Here is a 13,405-nt window from a genome sequence, read left to right on the forward strand (position 1 = left end):
GAACTAAAGTTTCTTGGTTATTTGTTGAATCGGGACGGACTCAAGGTCAATCCTGACAAAATTCAACCCATTCTCGACTACGAGAGACCGGTTACCGTGACGAAACTACGTCGTTTCCTCGGTATGTGCAGTTATTATCGCCGCTTCATTGATCGGTGCAGTGAGGTCACTGCTCCCTTGACTGATCTGCTCAAAACGAAAACCAAGAGCTTAGTTTGGAACTTCGAGGCAGAACTCGCGTTCCTTAAAATTAAGGAACTTCTAGTCACTCTTCCAGTTTTTGTCCCACCAGACTTCTCCAAAGAGTTCATCCTTCAGACAGACGCTAGTGACGTAGCAGTCGCTGCTGTTCTGGTGCAGGAGTATCCCGAGGGCGAGAGAGTAGTTGCTTACTTTTCGCACAAACTGACCACTCCCCAGAGCAACTACCATGCAACTGAGAAGGATGGTCTGGCGGTGATAATGGCGGTTGAACACTTCCGAGGTTACTTGGAAGGTTATCATTTTCGACTGGTCACTGATTCGTCAGTGATTACATGGATACTGAAGACTAAATGGAAAACCAGTTCACGTTTGAGTCGTTGGAGTTTAGAATTGCAACTCTACGACATGTCTATTGAGCACCGGAAAGGCAAGGACAATGTCGTTCCAGATGCGTTATCCCGGGCCGTAGCAGCCGTTTCAGCTTTGTCCACCTCAAACTGGTACTGTTCCATGAAGTCCAAAGTTATCCAAAATCCTGACGACTATGCCGACTTCAAAGTAGAAAATGATCAACTTTTCAAGTATGTAAACTCGAAAGTTGTTCCGTGCGACTCGCGGTTCAGTTGGAAACTCGTCCCAGCACCCGAGTTCCGTCAAGATTTGATCCACGTACCCACGAAAATTTGCTTCACGTGGGATACGATAAAACGATCCACGAAGTGCAGTTGCGATATTACTGGCCTCGTATGGGATCGGAAGTACGAAAGTTTATTCGAGAATGTGGGACGTGCAAGGAAATCAAAGCTCCTTTCGTCCCAGTCCAGGTCGAAATGGGTCAGTCGCGTGCGACTAATGCACCATGGCGAATGGTTTCTGTGGACTATATTGGTCCTCTTCCAAAAAGCAAACGTGACAATCAACACTTGCTTGTCGTCCTCGACGTCTTCAGCAAGTACGTCATGTTAACCCTCGTTCGCAAAATCGCTAGTACCTCACTCTGTACGATACTACGCGAACAGTGGTTCAATCGCCATTAACCCGGAAATTCTGCTAAGCGACAATGCCTCCACTTTCACCTCGAAGGAGTTCAGTCAATTCATAAAAGAAACCAACGTCAAACATTGACTGAACTCCCGCTATCATTCGCAGGCCAACCCAGTGGAGCGAACAAATCGCTCGATAAACACCGCAATCCGGGCATATGCTCGAACCGAGCAGCGCAACTAGGATGTCCACATCACCGATGTGGAGCGCATCCTAAATACTACCGTTCATTCCTCAACTGGGTTTAGTCCTCATTTCATTATACACGGGTGTGAAATGGTATCTGCCGATGACTTCAGCAGGATTTCCGGTGAGGGTGACCTAGAAACAAGACACCAACAGATAGACAAAATCCGGGAGATTGTGGTCAAAAATTTGGCAAAGGCAAGCGAGGGCATTCGACATCAGTACAACTTGCGTCATCGAAAGTTCTCCAAACCTTTTGAAACGGGACAAATGGTGTACCGTCGAAACATGAAGTTGTCGAATGCACTCGAGTCTTACAATGTTAAACTTGGACCACAATACTTACCGGCAAAAATTGTCTCAAAAAGGGTGTATCCTCCTACGAGCTGGAGGATTTAGCAGGTAAAAATCTCTGAGTTTGGCCAGCAAATCTCCTTAAACCAGCATAAAAAAACTTTTCCGTGCCGTTTGTGGACTGATGGTATGCTTTTATATGGATTACTCACTTGGGAGTTTTCCAAAAGCAGCCGTCAGTTCCCGACGGCAACAACACGGACTTTGGTCCGAATAAAAAAACAATAAACATTTTTCCGTCTTCTCTATTTTTATTGTGGAAGACCAACTCTGCCGAGGGAAGCTTCTTCATTAGCTTCATGCATTTATTTTGAGCCACACTCGCGCAGTGGGGTAAGCAAACACTCGCACGAAATATATGCTCCGGCCCCGGTAACGACTACGGTAGGGTGGAATACTCCACTAAAAAACACTAATCTTATACCGTGCCGTTCTCCCGGGCACCGGGCGTATCTAAATACACAACTTGCCGTGTTCGGCAAACAGAAGCAAAATTCTTGTGCGCCCCACTCACGCAGTGAGGTAATCAAATTATCTCACTTAATGTATGGTCGGGGACCCGTCTTGGCCACGGAAGGATAGAATTATCCACTTCAATAAACACACCGTGGTCCCCGGCCGCATCAAATACATCACTTTCCGCCGCGTCCGGCAAAACAAATTTATTCAAAATCCCTTTCAATAGGGGGACACCAGCACCTACGGGTGCAGAAAATGTAAAAAAAACTCATTGTTTGGAGCATAATCTCACTGTAATACTACTTTTCCCATATTTTCCAGGGACACAGCACTCGCGGAAATGGGTTTCCTACGCGACTACCACTCCGGGGACACTCGCGAAAACGAATAAAAGTCGCGGAATACGAATTGCAGACACGATTGCGCGATCCGTTTTATTTGTTTTGATGGTGATTCATTCATCAACTTATGGATGAAACCATCATCAATTTTGACGTTTTCCCCGATATTCGCACCAAGGTTATGCATCATGCAGGTGTAGCCCGATTCGAATCAGGGTGGTGTGCGTGTTAGAGGGAGATGTGGGTTAAAAAAGCGCCTCGCGTCTTCGATTTCGAATCGAATAATAAAATTTTATTTCGCATAATCTTGGGTTTGTGGTTAAACCTGGGATGATTCGTTTGATTCCAGCGGGAATCATTTTGATATTTTTAAATTACGCGAAAGACATTCTTTGGTCCCTCTCAAACGTTTCTTTTGCCATGTACGAAGCGTTTTGAGGCGAAAAGGGACGAATATACAAACTTTTGTCCGGAATGTCTGTGAGTGGGAGAAACGATGACGTGCTAAGCGATATTGTATGTGTGAATGTATGTGTGCAGAATCGAACAGTGAATGAATGCATGTGTGAATGATAAGATGACATTGTTTTGGGGTCAATTCGAAGTGCTTATCGGAATGTGAATGATCGAGTAGGCCAGTGATTGAGGATGAATGAATGGGATAATTGTATGAATGTATTTGGATTGAAACCCCTGCACAAGCTTGTAGTACTGGTACCGTTAGGACACGAAAGACATTTCTGGACAGTCGATGATAAAACAAACGAAATAATGCCGACAACCGTTCCCCTGCAAGTTGGAACATAGAAAATTGTCAATGTCACTTGCAGAATTTTAGGAATATCGAGTTGTTACCGATCTTGTTTTCGGATTGGATTTAGGGTTCAACCCATAACCAAATAATGACGATGGCTGATAGCCTCTCGCTTCGCGTATGCTGTCAGTATTATCAGGTCAAACACAGGCAAACTTTTCACCAATCAGGACATCCGGTCGATTAATTTTTTGATGAATTTTGATAAATTGCGGAAGAAATAATTAGGTGTAGTTAGTTTTTCTTTGTTTATTTATTTATTTATTTATTTCGTTCATTATTATTGTATCGGTGTTAGGTGTTAGTTTAGAAAAAAAATTGTTGCCAATTTTTTTCCACCCGGTGTGGGCGAGATTGTAACCCGTCAGGGTAACAATTTAGCACTGGGTGGAAATATACCCTTTTTTGCGTATACACTCCGTAGAGTGTATTGGTTACTTAACATTATGCTCACCGCTGTTCGGTACCGTTCACATTTAGTTGTAAATTTTTGGTCATTTTCGCGTTTGTGAACGGTTTTATTCGTACAGATAGGTTAGATAATTTTTGTTTTATGTTTGTGAATTAGTAACATAGGGCTTAGGTAGGCTACCACTCTCCTCTTGCAAAAATTTGTGTGTACTGGTTATGCTGCTCATCGTTGACAGCTGTGCGACAAGGCGGTTTGCGGTTTGTGATAGTCGAGGGCGGAAGGCGGCGATCGTGTTAGAGTGGACAGAAAGTGTCGGACCACGGTTACAAACAGACGTCCAGAAAATTGCTGTGGTTTTTTTCGGGACAGTTTCCCACCACTGTTAAATAGTTTAGTGCGCGCGACAGTGAAAAGTCCTGTCGAAAAGTGCCGGTCCGTGGTCCGGGTACTCAGTAGTGTGGCGCTGGATCGCCGAAGTGGGACAGCTAAGTGCAAAGGAGCTTTCGCTTCCCCGGCTAATCGTTAAAGATCCTGAGCATCCGCCCCTCTCGCTGTAGAGGATAAGCCGAACGAGCCTTGCTCTCCTCTGCAGCTAACAGCCAAGGAGAGGGAAGCAGGTAGGACAACGGCTCCACCTGGGAAGAACACTGCGGTGTCTTCCGGGATTCCTTGCGGGGAGCAAGTGAATCCGGTGATTTGTCACCAACGTCGCTAGGGAGGTTCCAACAAAGGAGCCAAGCTCACCTCCCTAGCTAATTGTCAAGGACCGCTGCCGGAGCAGCCAACGACCAAAGGAAAACGCGGCCGTTGTTGTCCCGACCGGTCGGAGGAAACCGCCCGCCTTTCCGCCAGAAGTAGCAGATCACCACCAGCAGCAGCAGTTGTGAGAGTAGCGGGGAATAAAAGTCGGTAAATTTAATAATTTATTTTGTTTGTTTACTTTTTTGTTGTGTTACGAAATCCGAAAGTCTTGGTAGAAGCACCTAGGCCGCCCTGAAAAGAAGAATACGCCGGGCAAACAAGAACCCGAGTAGTGGGCAAACCGCTACTTACAATTTCAATGACCAATACAGTTGTATTCAAATATTTAAAAAAGCAAAATAATGAACAAACATTAAGTTTTGGCACCAATGGAAACTTGCAGTGTTATGTACAGCATCAGCATTAGGGACCGGATTTTATGTTTGTGACGAATGACAACCTACTCGTCACAGTACACGAAAAAATTCTCCCTCATAGCAGACAGTTTCCGTAGTTCTATTTTTGGTGGCCTCGAGAGTATAATCATTGACCTTAATAATATCAGAGATAAACAATATAGAAGCAGCAATATTCGTATATTCGCTGAATGAATAATAAAATGCATCATTCTTTCTTTCATAAGTTGTTCTTCAAGGTTATATATTTTTTCTTGGACAATTACACCAAGCATGCATGCAAGATATAATCTAAGTTAACCTTTTCATTCCCACATTGTTTCTAGCGTTCTAGGTTAAAGAAAAAAAAAGGAAAAACCCGTTTTGAAAACCCGTGCTGGAGGTTGCTCAATATTTACCAATATTTCTCCTAGAAAATATTCAGTAGGGAGAGTGTTTTTGTGTACTGTGACATGTTACCGAAACGAAATATGCTTCGAAAAGAGTAGTCGAAGACAGTCCAAATTGATGTGTTTTAGCAGTTTTCAATAACAATGAGAAATAACGAAGATATAACAAAATTCCAATTATGAACGCTAACTGAAAATATTTCTGGTAGCATAGTTTATAAACAACATGGGCATGAAAGGTGTTAATGTGCGTAATTTATACCCTAATACGAATGAAACTGATTTTGAACGAGAGTGTTTAGCTTATTTTAGTTATGTGCAATTTATCGGTTGTTCGCCAAGACTTACGTCAATGCGCAAGCTGAGTTTTCGCATGCCAAGCATGCATCTTTTATATTAGTGAAGATTTCTTCAAGTATATACAATAGAATAAAATGTTGATCGAATTTGATCAGCTTCCAGAGTAATTCTACAACATCAAAAATTTCAAACATTTGTGCTATTACGACCCGAGATCGTCAACGCCAAAAGTGATTTCTTTATAATTATACTTCAATATCATAATTTATGCCTAACATCCTTTATGCCAATCGTCCATTATGGCTAACGTCAATTATGCCTAACGTATATTATGCCTAACGTCCATTATGCCTAACGTCTTGATGCCTAACGTCCATTATGCCTAACGTACGTATGCCAAACGTCCGTATGCCTAGCGTATTTATGCCTAATGGGGTAAACCCGGTCGGATCAATCTCACTCGCTAGGTAGATAGTGTACTCTATTCCAGGCAGAAATTTTCGCAATTATGTGCGTAGTACAATCTGCCCTTCAACAGAGTTTGTCATGCAAAATCGGGCTACAATCAAGGCCCTTAGCTCAGACAAATCACGGTCCAAGCTAGTGATCGCGTGCCGAACCCAAATCGCCGCATTGTCAACACTGACGAATTGGCCAGGGCAGATCCAGCGATTGACTTCGTTGTCCTGAGCCTGTCCTGCCGATTTCGATAAGTTGAATTAGAGAAAAAATACGATTCTTGGCTTCGTCTGAACATCGCTATTATTGGAGAAATATACAAATGTGTCGCTAAACAAAGGCGTTTCTAGAACAACCGAGCCCAGTTCCTACATTTTTCAAAACTCTTTTGCGGCATGCTGACCAGGGCTCTAACCGGCCACTGCAAACGCAATCATCACTTGGCAACTATTCAGCGCGCGGAGTCTTTTTCATGTGATCTTTGTGAATCCGCCTACAGAACCTCGTATCATCAGATATGCAAACCGACCAGCAATAGCGCAATCGCGATTTCTAGTTTTCGGCCTTCCCTACATAGACGACACCGTGTTTGAACGACTGAAAATCTGAGACATACTAAAGTTTCTTATCCAATGTGGTAAAGAGCTTTAGGCTTACTCGCAGGCAATTTGAACTACTTGTGAGTTTAATTTACTTGCTGATTGTTTTTGTGCTGTTATTTCCCCCATTTTCCAATCCCACTTCTTCCCTTCTCCTTCTCCTTTCCTTCCGCTCAGGAAATGATGAGAAGACCAGTGCTACGAAATTTCAAAAGTTACCTATTTCTACTTATATTTACTGCAACGGACATTCAGATTCAACGCCTCCCTTATTCATTAACTTCCAAACTGAATGTTATTTCATGCAGAATCGAATGTTTGAAAGCAGAGGAAATAAAAATTTCTTCACCAACCAAAGCATTCATTTGTTATTTGAGAACAGTTTGAAAGCAGAAGTTGGCATCTTTTACCGCGTAATCTATATCTGGCGCATTTTTGTTCAATAATTACTCTCAGAGCTAGCATAGAATCAAAATTCAGTTTGATTCTGAGACCGAACATATCCGTACCTGAATGCGCTGTGTCGGGAGAACGAATGACGAGGGAAACGAACCAAGCATTTTATTCATCGGGGCGGACATGAATTCTCTTTCAACGCAAGGATGTTAATTTTTTCAGCTCTAGAAAAGGTACGACAAGGCGCAAATCCCCGAGTACATGCGACGGGCGTGCCATTTAAGCCGATATATCCTGATTTCTGATAATCTGGTCTGACACAAAACCGACAGTATACATACCCGAGCAAATTATCATGGGAGCAGATACCATACATTTTCGCCATTAGGTAGCACTGTATGCATCGTATTATCACTGTAAGTGAAAATAAGAAAGATAATTTAATTGTCTACAATTTTGTCGAAGACTGCTAGTCAATCCGGCTCTGTTAAAAGAAGTCATTAATCTTTTAACGGAGTGATGTCTGAGTAAGTTTTGCATGAGGCCTAGCAGTGCATGGTTGCGTATCAGTACTCGTTATGCATCAACTAAACATATTTGTGAAACAATGGTTAGATTTAGCTCAATAGCATGTTCAGAAGAATTATAGTAAATGATACAAGTCATGTTTTGGTTAGAACATTTTAGTTCCACATGTTTCCGCATAGAGGGCGCCAACACTAACTTTTTAAGAGAGAGAGATAGAAATTAGGTGTCTTCCACAAAGTTGTATAACAGGCATTTTGCAATAATTCTTCCGAACATCTCGATATTTTATCTCTCTTCTATGAAAAGTTAATGTTGGCGCCCTCTATGCGGCCACATGTGAAACTGAAATTTTCTAACCAAAACATAACTTGTATTATGTACAACAATTCTTCTGAACATATTATTAAGCTAAATCTAACCATTATTTCACAAAAATGTGTAGTTCGTGGGATTCGAGTACTGATTTACAACCATGAACTGCTAGGCCCCATGCGAAACTGACTCAGACATCACTCCGTTAAAAGTTTAATAACTCCTTTTAACAAAGCCGAATTGACTAGAAGTCTTCGACAAAGTTGTAGACAATTAAATTATCTATCTTATTTTTGCTTACAGTGATAATACGATGCATACAGTGCCACCTAGTGACGAAAATGCGAGCTAGTAGGGTTTCTCCATGTAAATTGTCGAAAAGTCCCATACAAACTTCAGGCACGTTGGTCCGGTAGCTAGACTTGTTCGACTTGCTTCAAATTTGAAACAAGTACTCCTAGTGGGACTAGGAATCGACTCAAGGGTGGGCCGATTGAGTTTTCTAAAATTCAATATTTTTTTCTGGGCAGTCTAATGCATACCCATTGTATTCATTATCCCTGAAGTTAAATATGAGTATTTTGTCAACTTTACTAGAATATGAATAATTTGTAAACAAATGGTAGCTATACGGTGGAAACGGATGAAAAATTCTGCGTAAATCAGGCTATATTTCAATGCAATAATACAGGGTACTCTTGAATAAAATATCTGAGATATTTTGGTTCGAAATGGGAACTGCGGTCATCAAAATTTTAAAATTTTAGTTATGTCAAAAATCCATACGCAACTTTCCACGTAAGGAATTATCAATATCAATTCAGGTAAAGACCTGAATGTTTTCAAACTTCGAGGAAGCGCCGCGGACGATCCTGTAACCTTTCGACTTAAGAGCGATTTATATTGAATTTGCTTGTTTTTTTAGAAGTTAATAATTTTACGACACCAAATATTGACACTAAATGTAGTAAAATACATTCAAAGTGGTGTAATTAAATTGATCCATTGATTAAATGCAAATTTTATCAATTAAATTTCAGAAACATTTCTCGGATTTATTTGCATTGGCTGCAGAGGAAGAAACTGCGGGAGCCGTTGGGCGGCGAAGTACAAGTAGCCGTGGTCGTAAACCTCCCGCCAGTAAAAAAGAAACATCAGCACTCAGCAGCAACACTAAAAAGAACGCTGAGTACTCATTTGCAAGCGACGATTCTACAGATGTAAGTATAATGCTGGATACTTCTACTTGAAATAGATCTCCTCTGCCCCGTAATTTACCACACTTTGCTGAGACCTGTAGGCGGACCAAATTTTGGTTTAGTCCGCCTGTGGGGCAGAAGAAGTCCCCGATTATATACAAGGGTTGGCATTACGCATCTCGATTCGATCAAAATTCTATCGACTCGACTTTGTTTCGCATTATGTATTTCGAACCGTTCTCGAAAGTAAATTTTCGTTCGAGTTCGCTCGAAGAAGTACTAAATTATCGAGAAATGTTGGCATTATGGAACCATAACAATCGAACTCGAAAGCGACTCGAGTCGAACGTATTTGCTCGATAGTTTTATTGTTTTCGACTGTCGTTCGAGATTATGATTTGTGTTTTTATTTCATGTCATTCTTTAAATTGTTTAACAATCGGAATACTTGAAGGATATAAAATTACCAAAAGGTGTAAAAAGCTCCCACGTACTTTGAGCTACTTTATGTTACATCTATTTTCACCATCAGGAACAATTTTTTTTTGGATAAAGTAATACTAAATATTGATAATAAATTATCCTACACCAAGTAATTATAAACAGCGTTAAAACAAATCGGTGAAGCAAAGTGAAGACACCCTGATTTGCCTAATCCCTATTTGATAGCTGTATAGAATCACAATCATTCTTGATTTCAAAGTCGTGATTTAAACAATTTTTTTTCTCTAATTGATGCATTTGTTCCCGACTATACCCCAATTGTTTTCAATATCACAATATAGCCTTGAATTCAATGCCATAATGTACGTTTTATACACCAACAGAATTAGGTGTTATATCGTCATATGTATATTAAATGTATGAAATTTGAGAATATTATCTTATATAGCAAAGAACTTTGAATCAAATTGAATTACTAACAAATTTGAATGCATCAACCGATTAAAAATTATGCCATCTACAATTTCTGGAAACACTTCATTTTGATTGTGTTCTCCCTATCTCTAGTTGTGTGCTATAACAAAATAATAAACTAACAAGTACACGGAAAACCCCGCAAACACGAAAACGAATTTATGTCTTGACTATTTCAACTAAAAATGGCTATTATAGCGGTAAGCTTGAAGCTAGTTGGTACCGCCACACGGTACTATCTTTGATTTTAGGCCTTTGTTTAGTCCGGTCTAAGGGTGCTTACAGAGTGGCCGCGAGAAGCTGAGCTGGGGCTGGTACTGACATTAGAATGCGAGATTCGAGAAACCTGCTTGCTGAAAACCAAATGGGTGATGTCAGAGTGAAAGCCGAGCGGATCTGCGCCGACTGCCCGCTTTCACTCTGACATCATCCCTTTACTTTGCTGCAGGCAAGTTTCTCGCATCTCGCATCCTAACGTCAGTTCCAGCTCCAGCTCAGCTTCTCGCCGCCACTCTGTAAGCACCCTAAGACGTTAGTACCTGTCATTGCAGAAATGGCTGCATCCTGAAGCCAAATGAAAACAGTGTAAAAGGCCGCCATGTTCCTCTTGCATACATCTCAATAATTTGAATCAGGATAGGATAGGATAGTTTTATTTGAGGGGACTTTAACTTTGTTGTCATTCGTCCCTGTTAATTTGAATCAACTTTTCGACCTTTATGTGCAATATTATGGCCCCCCAGTCAAAAAGGGCAAGTTACTGGCTAGCGGGGGGCTATTTGCCAACTCGGATGCGCTAATTGCCCTACAATTTACCAGCAATTTGCTGGCAATTAGGGGGCTCTTTTATATGCAACATTTGGGCGATTTGCCGCCGTCATTTTTTTGCCGCTCTACCCGCCCTTAAATCGCCCCTAAATCGCCTAGGGAACGCGCCATTTAATCGCCCTTAATTGCCTGATATGAAAATTAAAAATAATAATTATTTTCGGATTCACTATCTACTCACATAAATTTATCGGTACACTACCACACTATAGGAAGAATCGATGGTGAAATTCGAATTGCACACCAAAACTTACCACAATCTTTCATTTAGACTCAGAGATCTTGTTCCACTATACTTACACACGATTCCACAATTTTCCACATTCGTTGGCTAAATTAAGTGCACTAAACAAACAAAATACAAGCGGGAACGCGCCAATTGTTTAAAAAAAACAATTTTAAACTTAAGCCAAACATGAACCGCCATGTTTGAAAAACGCAAAAAACAACCAAGTCCATTTCAGCCGCCAGAAAATTTGTCTAAGTATTGAAATTGCCTTTAAATCGAATTCGCAAATTGCATTTGTTCCTACGGGCAATTAGCACAGGCGAGTTGAGTCAAACGTCAAACTTTTTAAATCACCTGACCATGTTCGTCCGCATTTTTTGACAGGGCCACGTTGCATACCAACCATATGAGGGCAAGTAAGCAAGTTTTATCCCGTATGAAAATCAGGTGTAATCGAGTTTTAAATGCTACTTTTTTGATATTCTTTATTGTCTTATCTATAAGGTGCTACACGCTCATTTCAACACGCCACGCCGAAGAGTTATATTGCAGGTTAGCGGAATCGAATGTTGAAACAAACTGTAGAACGAAATTTTATAATTGGGTTTAGAGATGCATTAAATAAAAATTGATTTTGTTTGTTGGTTTACTTATGGTTATCAAAATGAGTGAAGCTGTTTAATTTGACCACATTTTTTATTTAGTTTAACAAGAGGAAAAGAAAAGAATATATAATCACAATTTGTACCCTTTTCCAGTTATATTTTCTCACAAAGAACACAATAAGAAAGTGGAAGTTTACTTACATTTTTACTGCTTTCGAAAGATTCCAAACTATGATTAAATAAAAGATTGTTAATAAAGCCAAGCTATACAACCTAAGTAACACTTTTAAATATGACGGTAAACAATCTGCTACAAATATTCTCATTTTGATCGTTATTTAAATAATATCGAAGCTTGCATATATTATTTCACTATTTATAATTTTCCATCAGATCTTGGACGACAAGCATTTCCACTGTAGAACAAATTGTCGTTTAATTCTTAGTGATAGAACAGAAATGCACAGGGTATGAAAGAAGTTGTGAAAGTTGAGATTGGGCAGATGACTTGGCAAAATGACACAAAAAGTTGAATGCGGAAGAATCGCCTAAATCGTGTCGGAACTTAAGGGGGGTTGGGGTTGTGTAAGGAATTATCGGCAAAAAATTGGATTCCTTAATTTTTTTTTTCGATACAAAGATTGTTTGTCTATTCAGTCAGGTGCCACGTTGAAACCTGCTTTTGCGGTGTACACCATAACTCAAAATCTGCTGGACCAATCGTTGATACATTTGCATAGTTGTTTTTTACATCACTCCACAAGTAACTAATGGAGCTTTTATTTCTTGGTCACTTTGAAGCCAAAGTCCGATTATTGCTAAAAATCGATGAAAATGCTATTGAAGAAATAATAATATTAAGCATTTTGCAAAAAGCTCTTGTAGTTACCTGGGCAATGATGTAAAGAAGACAAACTGTGCAAAATTCAGTACGATTGGTCCAGGAAATTTTGAGTTACGGTTAACGCCGCATTTTGTCGAGGTGCCTCCTGAAGATTCACTTATTCAATTTGTTAAGTTATATTTGTCAATTGAACATCAGACAGATTGCAGACTATAGGAAGTAAATAATTGTAATTTATTATTTTGTAACCGGGATTTGAAGCTTTCTCAATTTTAGCATGACGTCGCGAAATTTCGTTGAACTGGACGTTTCAGCAAACCAAAATGTTGAAATCTCAGCAATTTGGCATTTGACAAGTTTCATTCGCTGAAAATCAGCTTTTGAAGTTGTCAAATTCTCAGCTCAATTACTGAGCTTTTAGAATTTTAGGATTGATTAGGTAGTCGTAATCGTGCTGATAAATTGAATTACTTCATTTTCAGCAAAGTAGATCTGCCAAATTATATATGCATGGTTAGTGGAATAGTTGGGTAGGATGGTATAATAAGCCCCACCAGGCCAAAATGACAGATTTCTTTTCCAAGGACCACATAATTATCTGAAGCAAATAAATAATTGTTTTTGGCTTTTTCGTGTGCTGCAGAACAGCAACTAATACAAACGTTTCCAAAAAAGATGGGTGGGTAATGTCTAGGACATAACCGGAGTCGTCGCTGTTTGTGCTATCTTATGACAAACGCCATTTTGGGGTAAACTGAGTTAGATATGCCACATTACTCGTCTAACGAATCTCTACAAAATGACGTTTCCAGAATTTTGAAATTTTGC

At 40.2% G+C, this 13,405-nt stretch overlaps 1 protein-coding gene across 3 annotated transcripts in view; it reads left to right on the forward strand.

Moving 5' to 3' along the window:
- Positions 1-9,219, forward strand: part of LOC131683083 (integrator complex subunit 3 homolog) — an 891,455-nt gene extending 882,236 nt beyond the window's left edge. For all 3 annotated transcript variants that reach the window (XM_058964901.1, XM_058964902.1, XM_058964905.1), the window contains one exon: positions 8,995-9,219. In XM_058964901.1, the coding sequence (XP_058820884.1) occupies positions 8,995-9,204 (210 nt within the window). In that variant the 3' untranslated portion in view covers positions 9,205-9,219. The remainder of the gene's footprint in view (positions 1-8,994) is intronic.
- The last annotated feature ends 4,186 nt before the right edge of the window (positions 9,220-13,405 follow it).

This window comes from Topomyia yanbarensis, chromosome 2, assembly GCF_030247195.1.
Source record: "Topomyia yanbarensis strain Yona2022 chromosome 2, ASM3024719v1, whole genome shotgun sequence".
Taxonomy (NCBI): domain Eukaryota; kingdom Metazoa; phylum Arthropoda; class Insecta; order Diptera; family Culicidae; genus Topomyia; species Topomyia yanbarensis.